Here is a 27,328-nt window from a genome sequence, read left to right as displayed (position 1 = left end):
GTACATTTTTATATATGTAGTCATTAGTTTGCTAACTTCTATTTTTTGTAACTTATATAATTAAATGAATTTATTTTACTCTAATAAAGTTTTATTTATTTGCTACTCCATTAACATTGTTCTATTGAACAGTTTGTAATGAAGGTTTGTTTTATTATGTGTACTACAACCTATATGCTTTTTAATCCTCTGCATATCAAAGTGTTTTAGGATTTAGTTGTTAAAATTTTGCTATTTTTATGCATTCAGAAGCTGTCATTTGATTTCAGATTATGGCATCAATTTTTCAGTAATATCACAATTTACAAAAATCATGTGTGGTATTTTATTATTATTTATTTTTTTGTGTGTATTTGTCCCAGGGCTTGAACTCAGGGCCTGCGTGCTGTCCCTGAGCTTTTGTGCTCAATGCTATAGTGTTCTACCACTTTGAGCCACAGTTCCACTTCTGATTTTCTGGTGGTAAATTGGAGATATGAGTCTCACAGACTTTCCTGTCTGGACTGGCTTCCTAAATAGCTAGGATTACAGGCATGAGCCACTGGAAACTGAAATATTTGGGATTTTTAATAGAGAAGAATGAGATAATGGTTACAAAGAAATATAAGACTTTTACATGTTGCTATTCACTTTACTGACACATTTAAAGCAACCTATGAATACAGCTACATTATTCAAAAGGACTGATTATATATTTGGAAGTTATAATCAGTTAAAAATATTTATTAAATTTTTGTTCCACAAATCTTAAGTAATTTCAAATTTATTCTTGAGATTAGATTTACTTTTTCTATAATTCTATTTTAATAATAATATTTTTATTTTAGACAGATCTCAGAACAATTGGAAAGAAATTCCTTCCCAGTGACATCAATGGTGGAAAGGTAGAAAAGGTAAAACAAATCATTAAATTCCTAAGTTTTCCTAACCACAGCAAATATGAATATCTACTAAACTACTATATAGTCTACTAAGTTTCCAGACTACAACAGAAAATATTTTATGGTAAACAAGTTATAAAATTATGGTGACTTCCTTTATAAAGAAGATGAAGTTAAATTCTGATGATTTTTAATCATTAAAAAAAACTTCTGTTTCAGGAATTATAAATTATTGAAGCATACTTACTCTACATGTGATGGTTGCTACATATAATCAGAGTTTAGAAAAGGTTCTTTTTATCCTAGTTACCTTAACAAACTGTTACTAAGTTTAATAAACTTGTTATATAAAAGTTTAAGACAAGAGGGTATTAGTGGCTTCTTAGCAAAAGTACATTGCGTTGTTGCTATTATTTTTATTATATATAAAATTATATGTATTCATGTTACAATTTTCTTTTTAAAATAAAGGAATATATTTTTAAGATAGAAGCTAGATAGGAATGACATTTCCTATTTGTGTTTAATATTTTGTGAATACAGTTCATTGTGTCAGTGGAGGATTTTTTTTATGAGATATTGGTCACTTTTTAAACTATTAAGGGACATTATATGTCAGTTACATAAATACTTGTATAGGTTTTATGTTTGGATACGTAGTCTTTTAGTTTTTAACACTCAGATTTGAAAAGTTATTGCACATCAAATACATTACATTCTGAATGATTTTAGAAGTTCTTTAACAACATTTTTCAATATTTTTAATATTTTCTAAATATTAGTACAGTACATGGAGAGGACCATAAAAGATAGTTGCTATCACTTTAGTTTTTGAGGCAAATATTTAACTGAACAAACAAAGCTTTACAACTTACATCAGAAATTTACTTTGATGTTTAACAACACTTTGTGAGCAAATATTAATTATATTTTAAACTGATTTCTTATGTTGCACCATGAAGTCCAAGGTCTTCTGTATATTTTCTCAAGGAGAATAGAGAACTTTGATTTCCTTGTGACAAATTGTAGTCTTGCAGATTTGTGGATGCCATTGCCATAGGTTTTTCTTTGCTAAAGCTATCTGTCTTGGTTGCTTCATGCTCAAGTTTTCATCTCAAGATTTCCACGATCTTCATTATACTGTTTTTTTCTTTTGGTTATAGTGGTAATTCATTGACTTTTACACCTTAATTGTCATGAGATCTGACTGTAGTACATATTGCTGAACCTAAACTATCTTTGCCCCTGCATGACTTTCTGATGCCATTGAAGTAAGAGGGAGCCTGAGAATTTGCATTTTGAACAAGTTTCTAGCAGATGTTTATGCTGGTTAGGGAAGCATACTGGATTGTAGGACTCCCAGATTGAGCATTAATCTTGAGTACATTAATTCTCCACAGGAAGCAGAAGAAAAATCAAAGTATATCCTTATGCTAGTTTGAATTTTAAAAATGGAGCTTTGGATTGTAGATTATCTACTTTCTTTTTTAAAATTTTTAGCTATTTTTAATTATTTACTTAGGCAGTACTAGAGTTTGAAATCAGGGCCATAACAGTGCTCAACCCCTTGCACGCTGCCTCCAGCCCTTAAATGAACATTACATTTAGGAAAAAAAACATTAGATTCAACCCTAGTATATATTATTTATGTGATGTGGTGCGGTGTGGTGGTGTATATATTTGTATACACATGGTATGTGTATGTGTATTTCTGTAACTCTTTTCTTTCCAAATAACATGGCATATTTTGGAGACTCAAGTCTTTTGGAAAAGATTTTTTTTATTGTAAAAATACTGTATAGAGGGGTTACAGTTACATGAGCAAGGTAATGAGTACACTTCTATCAAGCATTGTTGCCTCCTCCTTTGTTTTTCCCCTACCATCTCTTCCCTCCCACCTCCACAAGTACATCTTGAACAAGTGTAAACTTGTTCAACCACTCTGAAAAGCAGTATGGAGGTTCCTCAAAAGACTCCACATAGAACTTCCTTATGACCCAGCAATCCCACCTTTGGGCATTTACCCAAATGATCACAAACAAGGCCATACTAAAGCTGCCAGCACAACTATGTTTATTGCAGCATTATTTACCATAGCTAAGATATGGAACCAACCCAGATGCCCCTCAGTAGATGAATGGATCAAGAAAATGTGGTATATATATATATATATATATATATATATATATATATATATATATATACACACACACACAATGGAATTCTATATCTCCATCAGAAAGAATGACATCGCCTCATTTGTTAGACAATATAAAGACTTGGAAAAAATTATATTAAGTGAAGTAAGCCAGGTCCAAAGAAACATAGGTTCCATGGTTTCCCTTATTTGCAATAACTAGTATATGTCTGGGACAAACAGAAAAGGTGAAAAGCTATGTACATATGACAAGATAAGATGATGTTAAGTGAAATGAACCCCAAGATAGGGACATAAGTGGTTTTTTCTTTCTTGCTATTGTTTCTAACATATTTATAATGTACCATTGTTGCTTTGTATGTTCCTGCCCCATGGTATAACCCCCGTTTTCACTGTATTTGATGTCAATGCCCTGCATCTTGTATATACACTTCTCTAATTTGGGGAGGGGCAGGGAAAAAACAAAATGCTTAAACAAGGATACAGTTTGACCTGTTGTAACAATGAGATGTGCAGTACAAGACACTATGTTGCAGATTATCTACTTTCTTTTGAGAGGTTAAGAGCCTAGCTCTGTTATGAGCTTACTGGATACAGTGATGACAGGCTTTTCTGCTCCCTCTACTTTTTCAACACTTTGTTTCTAAATGATTTGTGCAGTAGCTTTTTTAAAAAGACCTTTAAATGGAGATGACAGCAACAAAACCTTAAAACTTCCTGATCTAAAATGTGCTTTCTTAATGCTAATGTGACTTTATATATACAATGAATAGAAATAAAATAGTTCCCTTTGACATGAAACAAATTATTAGATGTCTTTTCTTCTCTTCATTAATACACTTTTTCTTCCCTTACCTGCTTCTGACATTACCCCAGATTCTCTCTTGTTTATGAAGATATTTAGAGAAACAGTTTTCATAGAAGTTAAACTGACACATAGGTGTTGGTCATTTTATTTGCCAATCATTAACAGTCTACATGACATAAATAATAGCTGTTTTTTTAAAGCATATGTTCAAGGAATATATTTTTTACATGAAATGGATTGCTTTGTCTCTTTGTATACTAAGAGTTAGTGAAATATACTCTTCTTTTGCCTCTACTATTATTATAGTGTTGTATATATTAATAGTGATTGAAATAAAGGAGTGACTCCAGAATCACCAGTCACTTAACTATATTATAGTTTTTTAGTTGAGAAGCAGAAGCTTTAGGGTTTCATTGAGTATTTCTTTTTTTTAAATCCTCTTTCATTGAAAATATATATCTTGTTATTATAAAGGTGATGTACAGAGGTAATGCATAGTTATATAAGTCAGGTAATTAGTATTGTTCTTTTTGAACAGTGTCACCTCTTCCTTTGTTCTCTCTCCGTATTTCAATAAGTAACTTGAGTATCTCTTGAGTAGATCTGATTATGATCTAAGTTAATATTTTCTACTTTTCTTTTTATAAATTAAGAAAGTAAGAAAGGTAGTGATGGAGAAAGAGAGTATATGAAAGAGATTTGAGTTACCCAGTTAACTTTCCAGCACAACAGACTAGAAACCAACCTTCCAGAAAGTAATTTTAGAAAAATTTAAATAGATGATAGGCTAGCTGTCCCAAAAAGCAGAGGAGGCATGGTTCCCATTGTGTGGAGAGAAGTAAAGCAGTAGGGGAATTGTAACAGATTGAAGACATAGGTGCAATTGCCAGCGTGGATTTAAATCCTATTCATTTTTGTGACTTTTGGCAAGTTATTTAATCTTGGTAGGTTTTAATTTTCTTATTTAAGTATTGTTTCCTTATGACTTTGAAGAATTAAGCAAATCTTAAGATCTGAATATGGTGTAGTGCATATGGAAATTCTTTTAAAAAAAAATTTTTTTTTTTTTGGGTCCGGTTGTGGGGCCTGAACTCTGAGCCTGGGTACTGTCCCTCAGCTCTTCAGCTCAAGTCTAGCACTCTACCACTTGAGCCACAGCGCCACTTCCAGCTTTTTTTTTTTTTTTTGCTTATGTGGTGCTGAGGAATCCAACCCAGGGCCTCATGCATGGAAAGCAAGCGCTCTACCACTGAGCCACCTTCTCAGCCCATGCATATGGAAATTCTTGAGGGTGATGAACAATTTAGGATGCATGCATTTTCACTACCTTATTTAGGTTTCTTGTTATTGAGGGATTCCCAAGGAAATTCAGTGAATGAAGTAAGGCAAATGGATTTGTGATTATTTTTTCAGTTTTGACCAAATGCCCGAACATAGCATTCTACAACTTATTTGACTCTTCTCTGAAGTAGAATTAAAGCTAGAATAAATCCCTACTCTGACTGATTCTACTATATTCCAAGATTGCTTGAGATACTACCATTTCTGAAAGAGAAAGCTATAGGTAAAAATGAGGATCAGAGGTATTTGCCCCATATTTTAAGAAGCAAGAGAAAGGAGAACTTCGTGGGAGCCAACTGTATCCACACTGGGTGGCCTTTTTGAAAAGGCATTCCAAATATATCTTTCAAACCCTTTGGAAGCTCGTTCAATTAGGAGTAAAACCCAGTACAGCACATTGGAACTCTCCCAACACTGATCAGTAATACCAGTTGTAGATTAAAGTGTAGAAGAGTCTTTAAATTTCCTGTACTGAAAGGCCAAAAGTAATTACTCACATGGCCTGTGCTACAATTAATTATAATTATAAAAGACTTGGGTAATACTACCTTCAGCAGTTGGAAAACTGAGAAAGAGAATGGAAAGCAGGTAGATTTCTGATCAGGTAAGAAAGATTGTAGGTATATAGTTAGAAGTTAGTTAATTTTGGATACATTGAGCTTTCACTTCTTTGTCTAAGACACATCTGAGCATTCAGCTGGGCATGGGAGTTTGGAATCTGAAATCAAAATAATCACTATTGTTATTGAGTATTTTGGGAGAAAATAAAAATGACAAAAAGTTGCAAATAACTTTTATCACTAATTAGTGTAATGATTTTCCTCAGGCTTTTTTCATCCTTTTCCTAACATTATTTTGTAATTCCTATATTTTATTCACAGTGTTCCTTTGTAACTTAATACAAAGGTTCAGACAACTTCAAAAGTTGTGACAATGTCAGTTTTCTTTCAGGTTCCTGAGTCTACGCTGCATTTTCTCTTAGGTACTCCGTGTTCAGTTCTAAGGCCTTGTAGATCATAAGAGTGGAGGACTGTGTGATAGGAAGGTCATATGCATCTCCTTTATGAAGATCAGGATAGCCTTTTGTATTTCTGATACCACCAGGCCTTGGAAAACTTAGAGACTTGTAGACCAAAAATTGGTCATAATATGAAGGAAATGTAATTGTGTCGTATTTTTCACATTCTCTGAGTTTTATATTTTGTTGTAGTTATTATTATCATAACATTTTAAAGCTGAGTGTGAATATTAATTATAATGTAGCTTAAAATGATTTCTTACCAATCTAGCTACGTGAGGATGTTTGTATACTTTAGAGTGGAAACCTAGCAGGAGAGGTGCTTGATCTGGTGTTTAATTTTTATCTGAATTTTAGGACTGACAGATTGTATATGCTTTTAAAATAATTTTATTTTCATTTTTTAAGTAGTTGTATTAAGGAGTTGCCATTTAATAAAGAAGTATATGAATACCATGTTTCTTGATCATTGTCACCTCTTTCATTATTCTCCTTCTCCCTCCCAACTTCACCTCTCCTCTCAGTTTTCTTAATTTTGTATTCATTCAATTTTATAATTGTATTTGTTCCTCCTCTCTCTCTTGACTATGCTTTTTAAACATGAAATATGTTTAAAACCTAATTTTTACAAGTGACTGGCTTACAATTTTAGCAATACAGACCTTAACCACAAGATGGAAGCACTGCCTCAAAATTCAAAATGAGTGAATGAGACCCATAATGTGCTTCACCTTGCTCATGTGATGGTAACCCCTCTGTAAAGTATTTTCACAATAAAAAACTTATTTAAAAAATAAAAAAATAATTGGAGAAAGGATCACGTTTAATTAAAAACTCGGTGAATGCTTACTTTATGATAATTTAGTCTTTGCTAAATAATAGAGTTTAGCATGTTTCTTTTAGCCAGTTACTAAAAGTAGACAAAGACTTTTATTTTCAGAAAAATGAATTACTGAAACTGGCTTTGTGCTTTATTGGTGCTTATTAGTAATTATTAATAGGACTTCTGAGGAATTTAAATGACTTCACCTAATATATATTACTCTTCTTATAATTAAAAATAAAATTCTCTCTGTGAGTAAAAGAAAGAGAAGTAAAGGATAGAGAAGTGGAAATTGGTAAGTGACACAGTAGTTACAGTATCTATTACTTTTTGGTTATGAGTCCCACAACGCTCACTCTCCTTGGGTTTGATTTTTGAAAGTACTCATGATTGATTAGAGAAAGCTATTTGCTATGTTAGAATTTTTATGTGTAAACAGACGTTTTTAGTTTAAAGGAACCTTAATTTGTAGTAAATAATGAAAGGTTAATAAAATAGCAGTCATAGTCGGTCATTATCTTCTCTTTGCTTGGGAGGGGGAGCTTTCCCGAGGAGGCTCTGCTGTTACTTTCTTTGGGGGTATTCCTCCCTGTACCCCCCACAATATTTTGTAAGAATCTGTCAGTTCTGTCCTTTCTGGATTCCAAGGTGGCTGTAAGGTGCATGGCTTAAGGCAAAGAAGGCCAATGCAAAGTGGAAACAAATATTGAGCTTCTCTCCTACTTTTAGTTAATTTGTGAGCCCAATAAAGAATCAGGGATTTTCAGAAAAAGCAGTTTTAAGCACTTGCTATGCTACATCTCAGGTTAAATTATTTAAATATATTATGAATATAACCTTTAAACAAAACACTGAAAACAGAACTTATTGCCACCTCCTTAGAGCTTACCTCCTTAGTGCTGCTGAACTGCTGCTTCCCCAACATGGCAGCCTTGTTACCACAGCACTTGAGTGGTTTTCCCTGCCTGCCTGTCTGACAGACTGCTATTTATTCTTCAGTTTGCAACTCTGGTGCCATATCTTTTCTAATTTTCTTGACCTCTTTTGAACAGAAATAATTTTTAAAATGAATTCTCATGGCCTATTTAGAATTAATTTTAGAATGTATAATAAAACACTGACTAGATTTGAAGTGAGACTGATCTGAGTCTGAATTCTGATTCATAATAGCTGGGTGACCTGAAAAGTATTTTGTTTACCCACTGCCTTCAGGTTTCTCATTTAAGATACACAATTGAACCTAAGGTACTTTTCATTTCCAGAGGTAAATTAAGCCTTGTGCAAAGTTTCTGCTACATTTCCTGGCATATCTAATAAATGCTAAATAGTTAAGATAATGATAAATGATTTTAAATAAATAGAGTTGTGTGTGGGGACATGGGATATTAGGAATTGAACTTGGAGCTTTCATGCTTGATAGCAAGCACTCTAGTTCTTGAGCTACATCTCTGTTAAGCAGTTTTTTTGTTTGCTCTTTTTTTTTTTTTTGGTCGGATGTGAGGCTTGAACTTTGGGCCTGGGTGCTGTCCTTCAGCTCTTTAGCTCAAGGCTAGCACTCTACCACTTGAACCACAGCACCACTTCCAGTTTTCTGGTGGTTAATTGGAGATAAGAGTCTCATGGACTGTGCTGCCTGTGCTGGCTTTGAACTGTGAACCTCAGATCTCAGCCTCCTGAGTAACTAGGATAACAGGCGTGAGTCACCGGTGCCTGGATTTGTTAAGCAGTTTTGAATGTGGGTTTGTGCTATCTGAAAGGGAAAGAGAAATCAGCAAGAGAGGGTCCATGCCTTCTTGGAACACACAGCCTCCTAAGAGATTAGGGAGTCAACAGTGGGAAGATAGTGAAGCAAATGCATAGGAAGGATATACAACAAAGGGACAGCCATCTCAGCTTAGTTGGGAGCAGGGAGAAGTGGCCTTTTTGCTGGACTGTTAACTTGTAGATAGGCAATGTTTACTCAGGGAATAGAGGACAAATCCCCTGTGTAGGCATAGTTAAGCCTTAGAGTCTACATACACGCGTGTATTCACAAACATCTTTCTACCTTATGTCAAATATATGTATAGTGTATGTGCATAATGTATATATGTTTGTATATATGTGTACATACTGCAAACAGTGTATTTAATATTTTTGTAATTTGGAAAACACAGAAAGCTATTTTTGGAAAACACAAAAAACTATTTTTACTTGGCTGGTAATAGTCCATATATGAGTGTAGTTTAGTTGACATTTGTGAAGACTAGACACTACATTTGCTCCGGTTTGGGAGAATTAGCTATCTCACGATGTTTAGTGGAAGAGAAGAAAATGGTAGATCCTTTCTCTCCAGTTTCTTTTGAATCTACCTTGTGTATAGATCCTTCAGGCCTGCTAGTTATGTGGAGCTGCTGTAGACAGGAACTATAACAATCATCTGGTAGTTTTAGGATTGAAGCAAGTCTTCGTTTCTGGGATAGCAATGCTTGGGTAAGTGTCCAGAGCTAGTGAGATCATGTCCGTGATCTAGCACAGTGCTAGATGCTCTCTGAGTGCTAGACTAGCCTCTTCCAGTTTATGTCTCCAGTTCAGACTATAGTTATATTTTATTGATCATTTTTTATTGCCTAGAGAAATTGTCAAATTCTATAAATTATGGCTTCTCCATTGTCCCCTCTCAGAAATGTTTTTAACTAGCATATCGCTTCCATCAATTTAGTTCTGTAGTTTGATTTTGATGCTGTGGGTTGTGGTTCTCATTCTCCAATTCTGATATTTGAATGAATTGCTCAATGTTTCAGTTTTTAAACCTCATGTTAATTATTTGAATAGTTGATACATACAAGTAGATATATATTGCAAAACTCAACAATGAAGTGAGCAAGCATCTGTGAATCCTCTTTCTGATTTAGGAGGTAGAACATTTCAACTATTCTGCTTATTAATCATAGTTCTATTTTGCTTATAGATCCCCACCTCTTCCCATACCAAGAAACAACTGTTGTGAATTTGGGGTTTTTGATTTTTTCATAATATTTAAGAATATTTCACTTATATATGCAATTGTTATAAACTGTAATTGTTTTGAAGCTAATTGACATGATAGACTTACATTTATCATTAACTTATATTACATGATAGTTTCTATTTATCATTTAATATAACTAATAAATATGTGATATATATTTTCTCATGTATATTATTAAACTATGAAAATATTAAAAAGCTAAATACTAGTAAGGATTTAAATAAGTAATTACTTATTCTGTGTATTAGGTTATTATTACCACTAAAATATATTTCCAGTTTCATCAGAAGACTATTAATTTTTGTAATACTGTGTTTGAATTTAGATCCTTGCACTTGCTTGACAAGGCCTCTACCATTTTTGTTTATTTTGTTTATTTTTATTGGGTTATGTTAATAATACAGAGTGAGGGATTTTATTGTTGCATTTCCAACATGATTACAATACATTCCAACCAATCACATCCCTTCTATCATGTCCTCTTCCCCATACTTACTTTATTTATTTTGTAGATAGTCTTGAACTTTTTCCCCTGGATCCTCCTACCTGTACTACCTCTTGAGTAATTTGGACTACAAGTATGCATCTCTGCCTTGGCTGGAGTCTAACTTTTTCTGGGTTAGCCTCAACCTTTGTTTCCTCTTATGTCTCCCAAGATGCTTAGGGTTACAGGAGTGGACTACCACGCTAAAAAAATAAGTAGATGGAATTATAAATGTGCATCTGTATGTTTACTTTATTTGTAAATGTTTCCTGATAACATGTGAAAGTGTTCCACAGGAATTGAATGAATATATGATAAACTTAGGCTAGTGTTCTACTTTATAAGATAGTGCCAAGTTATTTTTGCAAAGCAGTTGCATCAGTTTATATTACCTTCACTAATGTATACAAAATTTATTTGAACCATGTCCTTAATGGCATTTGAAATTACCAGATATTTTTATGTTGTGGTTAGCCTGTTATTCCTCAGGCTGTTTTTTTCCTCCTATAGAACTTGAGAATCAAATGATAATCTCCTGAAGATTAAACTCATCTACAGATGAGTTCAAAGGAAATGACTATCTTTAGATAGTGCATTACCAGTAAAATGCTGGTAAACTGCTTATCTAAAGAGGAGAAAGAACAAAAAGAGCCTCGACTTAGAGCATTTGTTGTTTTCTGTAGTGCAGCATTCCCACCGAGGGACTTGTAAATTACAAATGTGTAACTTACAAATTAAAAAGAAATGCAGGTAAATAGTTCTTATGAATTAGTGTGAAATGGCTGGATATATCTCTTCATTGAGCTTTTCTGTAGTGTCAAAATGTATTGAAAGTAAATAGGTTGTATTTTTTTTTTCTTTTATCTTTTTTGGTTGTGGGGCTTGTCTCTGGGTGCTGTCTCTGAGCTTTTGCGCTCAAGGCTTGTGCTCTACCAGTTTTCTGGTGGCTAATTAGAGATAAAAGTCTCATAGAATTTCTTCCTTGGGCTGTCTTCCAACTGTGATCCTCAGATCTCAGCTTCCTTGGTAGCTAGGATTATAGGCATGAGCCACTGGCTGATTTTACTTCTGGAACTTTCTCTCATTATTGTGAGAACTGTTAAAAATTACTATCATTTCTATTTGTTTCTTGTACTTAGAAATATAATAGATATTTCTGTATTGATCTTAAATATAGCCACCTTGTATATATTATTCTGAATATCTGTATAATCTTTCATATTTTCTTTAAATCTGCCTTTTCTTAGCATCTGTATCTGACTTTCTAATTGGTATAATATTTTTTACGGTAATCCATAGATTCCTATTTTGGACCTATTTTGTGGATACTTACTTTATAACTGAAAAGACTCTTTTCCCACATTAGGTGACATTTATAGGTCCCATGTGGACCTGTCTTTTGGCCCTATCTATTCAGTTTACTAAAAGGGATGTAGAGGCCAGCATTAATTAGGCAACATAATGGCTCCTTGCTAGAACATGTCAAAAGTTTGGAGCCAGTATTCTTACCTGACACACCCCAACATTTTGTTCTTATGGTCAAACAGAAGTGTCTGAGAGCAGCAAAGTGGTCTTCACTTTCTTACTAAAAATTAAATAGAAACATGTTTTCCTATCCTACTTAAGTGTTTTCCTCTTATGTTCTTAGCATGTACAAGTCATGTTTAAACACAAATGAATAGGACATCTCTTGATTGTCTAGTGGACATTTGTAACCATGTAAGTGGTCTGTCTGCTTTTACATATACAATACTTAATATGATTAGTGCAGTTGAACAATTTTAGTTTTGATTTAGTTTAATTTTAGTTAAATCCAAATTTAAATGGCATCCGATTGGTAGGTCATATTAAGCAATATAAGCAAGATATTTTTCACCTAGGGTTTAATTAACTAGGTACAAACTACTAAAAAAGGGAATGACAAACAATTATCATAATCTGCCTATAATTTAATTTGTCACATTAACAAAGCCAAAGAAAAGTTTGCTCTGAATTAGCAAGTTACTGCTACTTGTTAAGGATTTTGAACTTTGTTGTTTGTAATTCTTTGCCATAACTGAAAATTATGGAATTTTAGGTACTTTTTTCCTTAATTATGTTTTCTAGATATAAATTTATAACCAAATTATTCTTTTGCAGGCAAAAGACTGTTGAATATGGAGTAGAAAATTTCTAATTTGGTATCATACAGCTCAAGAAACAAAGATTAATGTTTGATGACAAAATGCTTGTTAATAATTGATAACTATTCTATATTTCTTGTTTCTAAAAATATAAATTTTATATACAGCGGGGGGGGTAGCGGGGAGGATTGGGTGGGGGGGGCGGGGGGAGGATTGGAAGGGGAAACAAAGGAGGAGGCTACAATGCTTGATAAGAAATGAACTCATTATCTTGCCCATGTAATTGTAACCCCTCTGTACAGTATTTTCACAATAAAAAAATAAAAATTAAAATTAAAAAAAGAAATATTTTGCTTGTTTAAAAATGCCCTTTCCCTTGACTATGGACTACTTAAAGATACGTTTTATTTTGTGGGCATAATCATTTCTATTAAATTCATTTCCATTACAAGCAAGTAGATTTTATTTTCATTTTCAAAGTTCACTATAAACATTTTGTTATATAAAACTTTAAATTTTATAGTTAGTACATTGGTTCATTTTTGTTCTTGGTTGAATTTTACCAGCAAAAGTATTTTTTCTCCATACTGTAAACAAATATTATACAAAATTTTGTATAGACCTAATATCATTAATATCATTCCAAAAAGAAAATGTGGAACTAAGGTCAAGTATAATTCACACTTTTCAGATTTTATAGTTTTAACTTTGTGGTATGTGCTCTTCATTACACCACAAGAGGGAGCACTTTAAACTTGAAGTTTGAATAGCAACTTTGAACAGCTGATACAAGAGTTGATATCCCTTAAAAAAATCACCAAGTTCTTTATCTTCAGAATGTCCCTTAATGTATATGGTAAGTGATGCAAAAGAGACATTTAGAGCACACAAGACTTAAATGCATCAAATTAATCCAATTTTATGCAGCAAGATAACTTTTCCTAGGGCTTCCTTATTACTATATAAAAATGAACTATTTAAAAAAACTGTTCTTTAGGGAAGGTTTTTGAAATTTTATCTTTACATTCCAAAACAAAAAAAAACATACACAATGCAATACATATCATTTCAGATTTGATCTTAATTGAAGTTATCTTTATAAATCATAGTGCATAACCATTATGGAAAAGAGAGACTGTAAATGACAAGGAAGACATGACTAGAAAGTAATTTTTGTTCTTTTGTGTTTTGACAGCTTGAAGGTCCGTGTGTTTTACAAATCCAAAAAATTCGCAATGTTGCTGCACCAAAGGATAACGAAGAATCTCAGGCTGCACCAAGGATGCTGCGTTTGCAGATGACGGATGGTCATACAAGTTGCACAGCAGTAGAATTTAGTTATATGCCAAAAATAAGGTGATGAGCACTTTTGCATTTGTTATATGTTTGAAGCTGCTATTCAAAACTGATTATGTGTTAAGAACTTTGAAAAAAAAAGGAATGAAATCTTAAGTGCATATTACAGTTTTTCTGAAGAAATTACAGAGGTTTGTATTTCAGCTTTGTGTAGAACATAGTTAAGAATAGCATTTTATGATTAGTGTTATTATAAAAACTATATATATATATATATATATATATATATATATATATATAATTTTTTTTTGGTCAGTTGTTGGGCTTGAACTCTGGGCCTGGGCACTGTCCCTCAGCTCTTCAACTAAAAGCTAGCACTCTACCACTTGAGCCGCAGCTGCACTTTGGTTTTCTGAGTGGGTTTATTGGCAATAAGAGTCTCATGGAATTTTTTGTCCGGGATGGCTTTGGATGGCGATCCTCAGATCTCAGCCTCCTGTGTAGCTAGGATTACAGACATGAGCTACCAGCGCCCAGCAAAATGATACTCTTTTATGAAGACTAACAATTTCATTTTTTTTTCTTGAAATTTTAGGTGATTAGGTGTTTATAAACAAAAAGGACCTCTTTGAACATGTTTTGGTGCTATGCACTGGTATTTCATGTCCGTAATACTAGTTCAGGAAATGTACTCATTACCTTGCTCATGTAACTGTAACCCCTTTGTACAGTATTTTCACAATAAAATAAGTAATTAAAAAATACAGGTGGACCCATTGCAACAATGAGATGTACAAGTCGTTATATCAAAAAATGAACTTTACAGCTTTGGTGCGGGAGGGGGAGGAGGGGGAGGCTGGGAAGGGATGGGAAGGGGAAACAAAGGAGGAGGCTGCAATGCTTAATAAGAAATGTACTCATTATCTTGCCATGTAATTGTAACACCTTTGTACAGTATTTTCACAATAAAAAAGAAAAAAAAAGAATTATGGTTCAAAGACAGCCCAGGAAGGAAATTCTGTGAGAATCTTATTTCCATCTAGCCACCAAAAACAGCTAGAAGTGGAGCTGTGGCTCAAGTGGTAGAGCATTAGCCTTGAGGGAAAAAGCCAAGGGAAGGGCCCAGGCCCTGAGCCTGAGGACCACCACAAAAGACTAGAAACTAAAAGAAAAACCTGTCATGATATCTTTCTGATTTCATTAGTAAATTGTGAATAATGGTGTGTTATCACACTGTTCAGTTTTCTAACAAAGGTTTGTAGGATAGTGTGTTCCCTTTGGAAATGGTTCAAGGCCGGGAGCTTTGTGTGCCTCCTACTTCCTAGGACAGCAATTCCACTCCTTTTGATTCTTCTATGAGAGGTGTTTTGAGAACTGCATTAGAATGTCTCAGACAGTAAAAAGGAAGGGAACAGGTTACCTTTATCCTCATGGCCTCTGTTAAGGCAATTTGTGCTATTGTGTGAGGTGAGAAATTTCATTGGATATTTGTAAACACTTGTCCTTTATTTTCCTTTCTGAGTCATTTTATGTGCTTCCATTTGCTGTTCTGATTCTTTTGAGCTTTTTCACTCAATATAAACTCATCGGTCACCTGTTAAATAGGTTTTTGTATGTAGTTAATTATCATTTGATCTTAAACTAGATTTTAACAAATATGAACATTATTTTTTAGGTATTGTGGTAGCCAATTTCTCGGGTTATTATCAGTCAGATAATCTTTTCTTCAGTAAAATTTTAATTTTAGCCAAAGCTAAATTTAATACAGCCAAAGCTCAGGCAAAATAAGGCAAATGTATAGTATGGTATAGTTGAGGAAGTGTGTTCCTATCTTTTGTTATATTTGTCTTTACATTTTGAATATTATTATTCACACACACATTAATTGAAGCTCACTTCTTTGCCATTAAGGTAGAAAGTGAGACTTTTACACCTAATCTTCCTCCCTTGTGATCTACTGGTGTTCTTTAGCTAGTCTCCCAAGCAGTACTTTTGATGTGAAGTACTATTTTAAGAACTTGATTAATTTTTCCTGTAAGACTGAATTCCAGTTTGGGGAGGAGCTTCCATGTATTTTAAAATAACTTTTCTTCCTTTGCATTAGCTTGAACACACCACCTGGCACTAAAATTAAGCTCTCGGGCATTGTTGACATAAAAAATGGATTCCTGCTCTTGAATGACTCCAATACCACAGTTCTTGGTGGAGAAGTAGAACACCTTATTGACAAGTGGGAGTTACAAAGAGTAAGTATCACCTAAAAATGGTTTCTGTTTTAAAATACTACATGCTTTTTATTTCATTCCGTTATTATAGGGAGCTGTTTATTTAAAGCTCTTTTCTTAGTGAGTCCATTAGTACCAAGCCAAAGTATGAATTGTTTTAAAACATTGAGAATATTTATTTTAATTGAATGAGCTTCCATTTTATAAACTGTAGCAATCGATCTCTATAAATAACTAGAAAAAATCACCTTTATCAATATGATTTTTGCTAGCAAATTTTAATTCTAAGAATTTCATTCTAAATGTAATATTTTTTCTTAGTCTTATGTACTTTTTTATGATAATGGGATTTGAATTTTGGTGCTCTAAACTGCTTGAGCCACACTTCCAGCCTCACTTTCTGGTGGAAATTTTTGAGATAGGGTGTCTCTTCTTGGCCAGGAGTGTTCCTGGGCACATGCCTGGGCATGGGCTGCCTCTCGTAGGCTTCACAGTAGCAAAGATGACAAGTATACATCACCACATCCAGCTCCTAATAATTGAGAAGAGATTTTTCAGAGTTTCTGCCTAGGCTCACCTCAAAACTGCTGTTCTGTTTTCATCTTCCCAAATATCTGTGATTACAAGTGTAAGCCCTGGTACCTGGCCTTTTTTTTTTTTTTTAAGGCTATATGCTTTCAAATGAAATCCTTTTGGCTAAAGTATTATCTCTGACTTTCCTAATTGTTGAGGAGATCTGTTTTTCCACTAAGAACTGCCTAATAAAGTTTTTCTGAAAATTGTGTGTGAATGTGTGCTTTGGTCAGGAAAGATGAGGAAAGAATTCCTAAAATAATAAGATACTTTCTATTCTGTAGTCTGAAACAAGTTAGAGAAGGCCCTTTCCTGTTTCTTACAATAATCTACTCAAAGCAGTAGGTTCCTGATGCTTTATAAACATTGTCAGTATATTTTTATGGAAGAATGATTTTTTTTTCACAGAGCTTGTCAAAACACAATAGAAGTAATATTGGGACTGAAGGTGGACCACCTCCTTTTGTGCCTTTTGGACAGGTAATGACTTTCATGTTGGCAGATGAATTTAAATAGCATAAAGTATTTTTCATTGTATTTAAACTGTGATTAGTTTAGTGCTGAGCCGTTTATTTAGAAGTTATAAGGAAAATGAAAGTTGAAGGAATTTAAGAATTTTGTTACTTCAAAGACTGAACCAATGAACAGCCATATCTGAAGAAAAACTTCCAAGTAATTAAGATATGGTAAGGCAAAGGACTTTCCATAAGAAAATTATATTTGTATTTCCTTATGTAGTTGTACAAAAGGTTTACTATTCAGCATGTCAGTTTATAAGTCCTTTGCATCATGACTGATGTCTCTCCCTTCATTATTCTCCCTGTCCCTCCCAACCCAACCCAACCCTTCTCTTCAGTTAAGAAAGGGCTTTGTAAAATGGAAATCAGAAAGTAAGAAGACAAAAGTATGTTACAATTTTCCAAGATTTGAGGCTTCTGCCTTGATTCAAATACATGTCTGGCCAGAGACTTCATTTTATTTCCAGTTGGTGTTTTTCTTTTCTACCACACAAGTACTAATTCTTAGCCTGTCTGTTTTTTAGCTCCATTGCTGAGAAGTGCTGCTTCATAGCAGCCAATATGTGTGTCTTCTCAGTGTGCTCAGCATGCATGAAGTTGCAGTCCCAACCATCTCTTCTAGCCCATCCTTGCTTTAGCCCTGGCAAGTCCATGAGCAGCTCTGTGCCAGCTTGCTCTTTTACTCAGGGTGCCACCAAAATGTCATACTCAATCTGCTTTGTATTTGTTCTTTAATATTCTTTGAGAGAGATGCCTGAGAGTGAAGATGGTTTGGGGGTGTAAAGGTAGGAAAGAGTGCTGTCGTTCAATAACCAAGTGTAGTTTTTATTCTAAAATAAATTTAGTATGAAAAAAAGGTATCTGGATTAAAAGATGAGGTAGAATCAGTTGACTGACATCTCTGAAAGCCCTGTATTTAAAGTCTGCTCTGAATTAAATTGGAGTCATTCTTGTATCATGGAAATTTTGAAATTATTTTTAAAATGTATTTTTTCCTTTATTTTGGAACAAGAGACAGTTGAAATAAAAGGAGATTTGAGGTCCCATATGTGGCCTAAGATGATATTCTCTCAATAAAATTAAAAAAACGAGCCCAGTGAAACAAGGAACAAAACATTACTCTGTCTGTCTGTCTTTCTCTCTCTCTCTATATATAAAACATATTTGAAAATAACATATTTGAAAGTAAAAAGTGAGATATTTGAAAGAATTTCCCTGAAGAATTTTAATGATAGTATTTCTCTTTAATAAATTACTTCAGGCATTAAAAATGATTTGTTTTTGGAAAGACTTATGATTTATTTTCATGAACTTGGAGTATGCTGTATAGCTTTTGGGGGATTAAGAAGTTTCATTAGTATAATTTTATGACGTTCTTTCTGAAACTTTCTTGTGTAACATATTGCAATGTTCTTCATAGGTAAAGATAGATGATACTAGTTTTGTATTATTATCAATAACATGTTGCTGAAAATTTGAATTGCACAAAACTGTATGACAAGTTTAGGAAGATTTCCTTTACCTTCTTGCTATTGAAATAAGAAAATTTTTTTTTCTTTAAAAATAGGGTTTTTACTAGTAGAACTGGAAATGAGAGCACAGTTCATGGCTGTTTTTAGGCAAGGATTTCTTAATTTATTTTATGAAACTAAAAATCAAAACTTAAAACACCAAAAAAACCAAGCAATAGTACCTGTTTGGGAGGCTGAGAATGGGATGATCTCTGTTCAAGGCCACGTGGGTTAGAAAAGGTTGTGAGACACTCTCCCTCGCCTCCCTTTCTCCCCCTTCTCAATCTATAGTTGGGGTCAGTGGCACATGCTGTCATCTCAAGCTGAGAGTGGGAAGTTCATGGTTCCAAGACAGCTCAGGCAGAACAGTTTGTGAGAGACTGTCCCCATGGAGGGAAGCCAGTGATCCTGTGATCTCAGAAATGATGACAGTAGCTCTATTAGGTCTCAGGCAGGTTTCTGGATGGGAGCAAGATCCTGTCGTAAAAATAACCAGTGGAAAATGGGCCTGGAGGTGGTATTATGCTAGCCTAGCAAGCGCAAGGTCCTGAATTCAAATTGCAGTACTGCCTAAAGAAAAAAGGAGAAACCAACATCAACCATAAGTATTTTATTGTTATTGAGACATGTGTTTTTAGCTTTTAGTTTGTGAATTCATAGATACTTAAATGCATGTACATTAATAACAATGTGGAAATTGAGGTCTTTTACAAAATCAGTTTTGTACATTAGTTTAGACTTATTGGAGTTGAAAGCTATTTTAGTTATTACCTTAAAATGAAACCTCCTTGTTCTGTACATGACATGAAGTCACACTCTGGTTTAGATGATCTCATCTTTGTACAGCTTTTAAATTAATTTACTGGTTACATATATTTGATATTCATTTTTATGTTTTTGTATATCTATGGGATGGAATTTGTTTTTATGGACTCCCAGCTTTTAAAAGAAATCATAGAGTCTAATGAAAACTTTAATGTTTTTTAGAATTACAGAATTATTTTTACTTATTTTCCAGAAGTGTATATCGCATGCCCAGGTGGATAGCAGAGAACTTGATCGAAGAAAGACTCTGCAAGTTACGATGCCTGTCAAGACTACTAGCGATAATGATGAATTTGAAAAGCAAAGGACTGCTGCCATTGCTGAAGTTGCAAAGAGCAAAGAAGTGAGAAGTTAAATTGTTGTAAATATTTCTTCTTATCATCATGATCTATTTGAATTTCTGTGGTCATTACTGTCTTCCCATATAGCCTGACTACTGCAACAAGTCCTTTAGATTTTGCTTCTTGCATATTCTTTTTTTTTTTTAATTTAATTTTATTTGTGAACATACTGTACAGAGGAGTTACAATTACATTGCAGCCTCCTCCTGTGTTTACCCTTCACATCCCTTCCCAGCCTCCCCCCTCCCCCCCAATCCCAATCCTTCTCCTTCCCTCCCCCACCCCCGTCCCCCCCCCCCCCCCCCCCGCACCGACGTTGTAAAGCTCATTTTGGACATGACAACTTGTACTTCTCATTGTTGCAACAGGTCCACCTGTATCCTTAAACAATTGGTTTTTCCCCATCTCCTCCACAAGTTATACGGACATCAAATATAGTGAAAGCAGGGCTTATACTGTGGGGGAGGGACATACAGAGCAACAAAGAGATAATCTTATAAATGCATTAGAAACACATGCATGAAAGAAAAAAAAACTTAAAATACACATCTAAGGGTTCATTTTCCTGACATCACATTATCTGACCTTTTCCACTTGACTCATACATATACTAGATATTACAAATAAGGGAAACCATGGGACCTATGTTTCTTTGGGCCTGGCTTACTTCACTTAATATAATTTTTTCCAAGTTTTTCCATATTCTTAAGGTAGAGGAAAACCTTAGTTAGGCTGGTTACCACTTTCATGATTTCCCCTGTAATAACTGTTTCTAAAGAATAAGTTCTGAGGAATGAGTGAAAATCAGAGATATATCAGTGGGTTACAATTATTTTTGTCAGTTTTCTTTGCTAATTTTATTTATAGTAAAAATGTTTATCTTTGGATTCTATGCATATTTATCTGCAAATACACTGTCTTATACACTTTCCATCTGTGCTTCATTCAAGATTCTCTTAAAGTTGTTTTGAATCTCTTGCTTACTTGTAATATTTCCTTTATTATGTTGGTTTTTAGATATTGTTAAGAATTTTAGTTTATAAGATACTTGCTTAGATGGATTTTTTCCTAATCATTGAGATTGAAATGGTTTCCTTGGCTCAAAACATGTAATAAGGGGCCAGATATGGTGGCATAGACCTGTATTCCCAGATACTCAGGGGAAAAGCAGTTTTGAAAATGCTGTTGGCATCAAAGGAAGAGCACTTTTGGAGTGACAACATATAAATTCTGGAAATGTATTTAATTTGTAACATGTCAGGGCCAGCCTTTTCAGGTAGCTGTGTTTCAGTATAATAAACAAAATAGTAATTGCTGTCTGTAATCTTCTCTAGGTTTGTGTTTCTTCTCTTTTTTTATTAAAAAAAAAAATTGGTGGGTCTTGAACTCAGGACTTGGGTACTGTCCCTGAACCTCTTCATGCTTAAAGTTAGCACTCTAAACTTGAGCCAGTGTTACTTCCAGTTTTTGAGTGGTTAATTGAAGAGTCTCCTGGAGACTTTTCTGTCTGGGCTGGCTTTGAACTGCTGTCCTCAAATGTTAGCCTCCTAAGTAGCTAGGATTACAGGCATGACCTACTGGCTTCCAGCTTTGCCTCTTTTTTTGATGAAAAATCTGAAGCTAAATTTTTAGACAGGTAAAAATTAAATGATTTCCCTGAGAACAAGAGGTAGTAACTGGCTGAGAAGGTATTGGGACAGCCAGCTTTGTCTAGCTAGTCAAGAGCCTAATTGTGTAACTGTGTTGCCTCCCATCCAATAAACTTTGCATCACATATGACCACCTTTTCAAATACATTTTTACTGAAGTTCCACAAATCAAAATTTGTATATACAGAGATTTAGGTCTGTGTAGATCAGGTTTTAACTTGGATATGGCTTAACTTTGATAAGAATTGAATTTAAATAATGTAGTATATCAGTTTCTCATTAGAGATAATTAATATGTTGTCTATTAAGGGTCATCTAACATCATTTTTCAGATACTTTTCATATAATATGATCCTTAATTATTTAGATTCTGCTTTATAACTTTAGTTTGAAATAATTTTCCTGTTACATAAATTTATATCCAAGATATTTTCCTATTATAGCCATTTTAAAACATAAATAATGTTATCTCCGATTAAAATCAAGTTTTAACTTCTTCCATCTTCTTTCAAAGCTTTCTGAACTGTATAAAATACCGTATGGTCAAAAAATTTGATATTGTAAAAATAACAAGTATACCTTTCCCAACTGGTGTTCTCTATGGTGTAATGTCTTCATAATGGTTTTCAGAAAACAAAAACGAAATTAAATCAAATCTTCAAATGTATTGATGCACATAGTTATTTATGGAAGTCAGACAAAACTAGAAATATAGACATAAGCTTTTCTATGTGATTGATAAGGAATGATATATTATGTAATTAATATGAATAGTAAGTTAGTAAAGAACGTTTTAATTCAGTTTTTCAAATTATATTGTCAGCTTTTTGTTTGTTTTGTTTTGTTTTGTTTTCCTCGCTTATGGGGCTTTAAACTCTGAGTTCTTCAGCTCAAGGTGAGTGCTCTACCACTTGAGCCACAGCAGCACTTCTGGTTTTTCTGGTATCAGCTTATTTTCTAAAGCTGTAGAACCATATTTCTAGACCATGGGCTAACTTAATTGATTGGAATTAGGTTTGGCGCCTTTTGGGATAAGCATGCTTTTTAACTGGATTTAGAATGCAGGTCTTGAGGCATCACTCAGACATCTTATCAAAAAATAATTTAACATCTAACATTATAATACATATCACTGTGCATTTGGGTGACTTGCATTCGAGTGACTTAAAGATTATAATCATGTGAAATATTTTTATAATCCTTACCTTTACATGTGAAAAGAAGGTATAGCTAATAAATATCTGTGACCTTTTCTTTAATGACATTGTTATTTCATTTTTTTCATGTCAAACACACTTAAGAGGTGTAATTAAATGCTAATTTTTAATAATATTCTAGCTCTTGAGCTATTTTAATATGCTGTTTACTTACACCCTTTTTATTTTCTCTTATCTAAAGACCAAGACGTTTGGAGGAGGTGGAGGTGGTGTTCGAGGTAACCTCAATATGGGTTCTGTTGGGAACCGAAATAGGGAAGTTTTACAGAAAGAAAAGTCATCCAAAGCAGAGGGGAAACATGAAGGTGTCTATAGAGAACTGGTAAGATTAAAAACCAGCTACAAACTGGCTTTTTTTTTTTTATTGTGAAAATACTGTGCAGAGGGGTTACAATTACATGGGCAAGGTAATGAGTACATTTCTTATCAAGCATTGTTTCCTCCTCCCTTTGTTTCCCCTTCCCGTCCCTTCCCATCTCTCCCCCCCCCCCCCCCGAAAAGTTGTAAAGTTCGTTTTTTGACATAACGTCTTATACATCTCATTGTTGCAATGGGTAATAGCTTTAGTCTTTGCCTATTTTCCTTTGCAATTTTAGGGAAGTGCTATGTAAATTACATTCCCTTCCTTAATTGGAGAAAGCTCACAATTTTTCTGTTTTTGTTTTTAATCATGACAATTTTTCTTTGGGTACCTTTTCAGCCTTGTTTTCAACAAGCTTATTCTAATATATCTTTAAAAAAGTTATCTTTTTGGTTAACACATGTTGTGGAACTTGCTCAGTGAGTCCTGAGTTCACAGTCCTCATGTAGAGCATATTAGAGTATTAGTATGCAAAAACAGCAAGTGAATGCTGTATCAATATGGCATTGATTTGAGATAATTTTGAGTTAAAAGTCAGTAAACAGTTAAACTTACCCTTTATTTATGGACTGTCAGCATACTTCCTCTTCATTCCTTGCAGGTTGATGAGAAGGCACTGAAGCACATAACAGAAATGGGCTTCAGTAAGGAAGCATCCAGGCAAGCCCTCATGGATAATGGCAACAACTTAGAAGCAGCACTGAATGTACTTCTTAACAGCAATAAACAGAAGCCCGTTGTGGGTCCTCCTCCAAGAGGTATCACCTATTAAAGTAATGTGCCAGAGAGCATTACTTGCTTTTCAGAGTATTGTTTGTTATCAGCAAAGGCTGAGTGTTACTGCTCTTAGGGATAACTTCATGTAATATTGTAGTGAGTAGAAGTATGAATTTTGAGACCTTAATGCATTCAAGGTTACTTACTGGGAGTCTGTCTTTATAAAAACTACATTTAACACTGTCTTCCTTATTGGTTATTAGGAGTAATAGAGAACTGATTCTATTACTTCTAGCACTGCGCCACTTTTATGAAGGGCTGTATATACATAACCTTATTTTAAATTAACATCAAAGAACTTTTACTTTGTGTTATTCTTTAGTCATTGCATAGGTAAAGCTGTATGCTTTTTTTGAAGTTTGGATTCTGTATTCATTAAAAATATCTGGTTAAAAGAAAAAAATTTTCAGATAATATTTGATTAATTAGTGGTTTATGTGAACCAATTCAAACTTTTGGATAGATCACTTTAGAAGAGTAAAGATATTTTACTCACTAGTAATTTAAAAAAGTATCGTAAATACTTTTAAAATACTTTTTAAATTATAGAAATAGTAGAATACATAGTAAAGAAAAAAAAGGAAAAATACACTCAGAGTCCTACTAAAAGATTGCTATTTTATGGATATCCCTATAAACTTTTTAAAGAGATGAGTGATTTGTACCATTCCTTCAAATAAAGAAATTTGGTACCTAAAAAAAAAAAAAAGAGATGAGTGATAGAGCTAACCCTTATCTGTAAGTTTTGAATTTATATTGTTTCATCCAATGGACAAAACCATTTTTTTTTCCTAAAAATAGTTTTTTGTTGTGTTGGGGTGGTAAAAGAAAGAATGTTTTATAGTGTTTTTTTTTTTCTTCAGTGACTTTTGGACAAATTAAAAGTCCTACACTCTGAAAAAATTTTGCTGTTTTAGTGTTCTTCTTTTGTATGTTTCTTCTTTTGTATTTGTTTTTCAATATACGATGTATGTATGTGTACTCTTATACATTTTAAGGCAGAGGAAAAGGCAGGGGTCGAGGAAGATCTGAAGATGAAGATGACCTGGGGAATGCAAGACCTTCAGCACCAAGCACGTTATTTGACTTTTTAGAATCTAAAATGGGAACTTTGAATGTGGAAGGTAAGATAACTTAAAAAATAGATTTCGTTTGAAAAGACTAAACTCTCATTCGATATTATACAAAATGACTTACTAAAAACAACCATCATATATATGATCATGCCTGTGTTCTGAGAACTCGTTTAGAAGTTTATTTAGAGGGCTGGGAAGGTGGCTCAGTGGTAAAGCGCTTGCCTTGCATGCTTGAGGCCCTGGGTTTGATTCCTCAGCACCCATAAGCAAAAAAAAAAAAAGCTGATAGTGGTGCTGTGGCTCAAGTGGGAGAGTGCTAGCCTTGAGCTGAAGAGCTGAGGGGCAGCGCCCAGGCTCAGAGTTGCGACCCACGACCGGACCCAAAATAAAAAAAACAAACAAAAAAACACAACAAGTTTATTTAGAGAATTTCCTGGTTGGCAAAAGCACAGAAGAAAATTTTAGTTACTACATTCTGGAAACATAAAAGTCAGCTTCTTTTACTCTCTAAATATATGATGAATTATATCACCAAACTACTTTTAATAGGTGATAGGTTTACCAATATGAACAGATTGGGTTTCTGGAAAACTTAGTATTCTATGATCTTATAAACTCAATGTTGATTATAAAATTGATCTTTCTCTTTTTGTCCACATATTATATATTGCATGTAAATATTCAATGAGTGAATATGCTTTCACAGTGGAATGTAGTGTTGATAGGATATCCTTTATTTAACATAAAGACTGAAAAGAGAAGTAACTATGTTATGTATGCATCACTTTCATAAACACGGAATATGGTAAATATTTTCTTTAAAAGAAATTTACTCATTATCTTGCCCATGTAATTGTAACCCCTCTGTACAGTATTTTCACAATAAAAAATAAATAAAAATTTAAAAAACTTCTTTTATTGTAAATGTGATGTACAGAAGGGTTACATAAGTCAGGATTGAATTTTTTTTTTTGAACAGTGTCACCCCCTCCCTCATTTTTTCCCAGTTTTTTTCCTTCTAACCTCTCTCTCTTTGGAAACACACTTTTAATTCAGGTTTTCAGCTTTCTTTTTGAATCCAATCAAATAAGCTTGGAAGGGAAATGCTTCTATTACAAATGTTAAACGTCAGATATCATGAAAATTGCTAGATTGTATAGAAAGGCATTGCATTATTTGAAAAAAACACATTTGATATAAATGAAATTTATCATAAGTAACATACAATATCTTATTTTTTTTGGTTATGAAGCATGATAAATTAATTTTCTTTTGTTGGAAAATGAATTACCACAAAGTATATAAATGTAGCTTTATCATCTCATGAATTTTATTAGAATTTCAGTGGAAATTGTGATCTACCCTCTGAGGTCCTCTGACATTCTCACTGGTTTAAAGCAGAATTCAGTTTCTTACAGATATAGGATTGAAGTGTTTTCTTTCCTGCTTGATTCTGGCTGGAGATTGTTTTCAACTCCTAAGGGCCGTCCCAGGTATTTGCCTCATGGACAGTATTTATGGAGTATTTTCTTCTAGAAGGCCAGCAGGAGAATCTTTGCTGCAACCCCATAGCCATTCTACTCCTTTCTGACTATGACTTACTGATTTTTTTGCTCTAACCTCCTTTTATGGCATCCCATTCAGATCTCCCTTGATTCCATTCATCCTCATCCTCCCACAATTCTACTTGATTCTGAGTGTTTTAATTGAACTGACTAACAGTATTTGATATTAGTAACTCATGTATGACTTTCCATTGGGAAACCAAATGTTATTATATTTTATAAGTATGCCAGAGCATATTTGATTTTATAATCAAATAACTTCTGCTAAGCCATTATTTTGTTTAGCATACTTTTTTGTTTACACTAAGTACATGATAAAATATAGTAAATGACAAAGTTCTTTTTAATGAACATTCATGTATGTCTTTATTTGTGGATTATTTTGTCTCACAAACTGGACAATAAGCTTTTAGTATATTTGTAACCTGTAATAATGTTTAGTCCTTTAATGTTTTAATGTCAAAATAGGACATTAAGAAATGTTTTAATCAGATTCTGACTTGGATTACAAACTATAAGATGGTCTATTATTTCTAGTAGGTATACATAAGTGATTATTAAATGATCTCCATATATTGTAAAAAAATAAAATATTTTATGGTAGACAAATGCTAAAAAGTTGAAAATGATCCAATTAGAGAAGAGTTTCATAAGAAACAGAAATATGACTTGACATGCTTACTTATATAATATTGGAGGGAAAGAAATAATAAACAAGGAAGTATGCTTTCATATTTAAGGATTAAAG

The 27,328-nt window shown here is 33.6% G+C and overlaps 1 protein-coding gene across 4 annotated transcripts in view; it reads left to right on the top strand.

The window, feature by feature from the left end:
• Positions 1 to 27,328, top strand: part of Tdrd3 (tudor domain containing 3) — a 113,650-nt gene that overhangs the window by 45,748 nt on the left and 40,574 nt on the right. For all 4 annotated transcript variants that reach the window (XM_070002881.1, XM_070002880.1, XM_070002882.1 and 1 more), the window contains exons 3-10: positions 828 to 893; positions 13,842 to 14,002; positions 16,047 to 16,188; positions 17,149 to 17,220; positions 19,788 to 19,937; positions 22,983 to 23,123; positions 23,764 to 23,920; positions 24,938 to 25,063. In XM_070002881.1, the coding sequence (XP_069858982.1) occupies positions 828 to 893; positions 13,842 to 14,002; positions 16,047 to 16,188; positions 17,149 to 17,220; positions 19,788 to 19,937; positions 22,983 to 23,123; positions 23,764 to 23,920; positions 24,938 to 25,063 (1,015 nt within the window). The remainder of the gene's footprint in view (positions 1 to 827; positions 894 to 13,841; positions 14,003 to 16,046; positions 16,189 to 17,148; positions 17,221 to 19,787; positions 19,938 to 22,982; positions 23,124 to 23,763; positions 23,921 to 24,937; positions 25,064 to 27,328) is intronic.

Source organism: Dipodomys merriami, unplaced genomic scaffold, assembly GCF_024711535.1.
Source record: "Dipodomys merriami isolate MVZ:Mamm:240054 unplaced genomic scaffold, mDipMer1.0.p SCAF_6, whole genome shotgun sequence".
Lineage (NCBI taxonomy): Eukaryota > Metazoa > Chordata > Mammalia > Rodentia > Heteromyidae > Dipodomys > Dipodomys merriami.
This window is presented reverse-complemented; position numbering and strand designations above follow the sequence as displayed.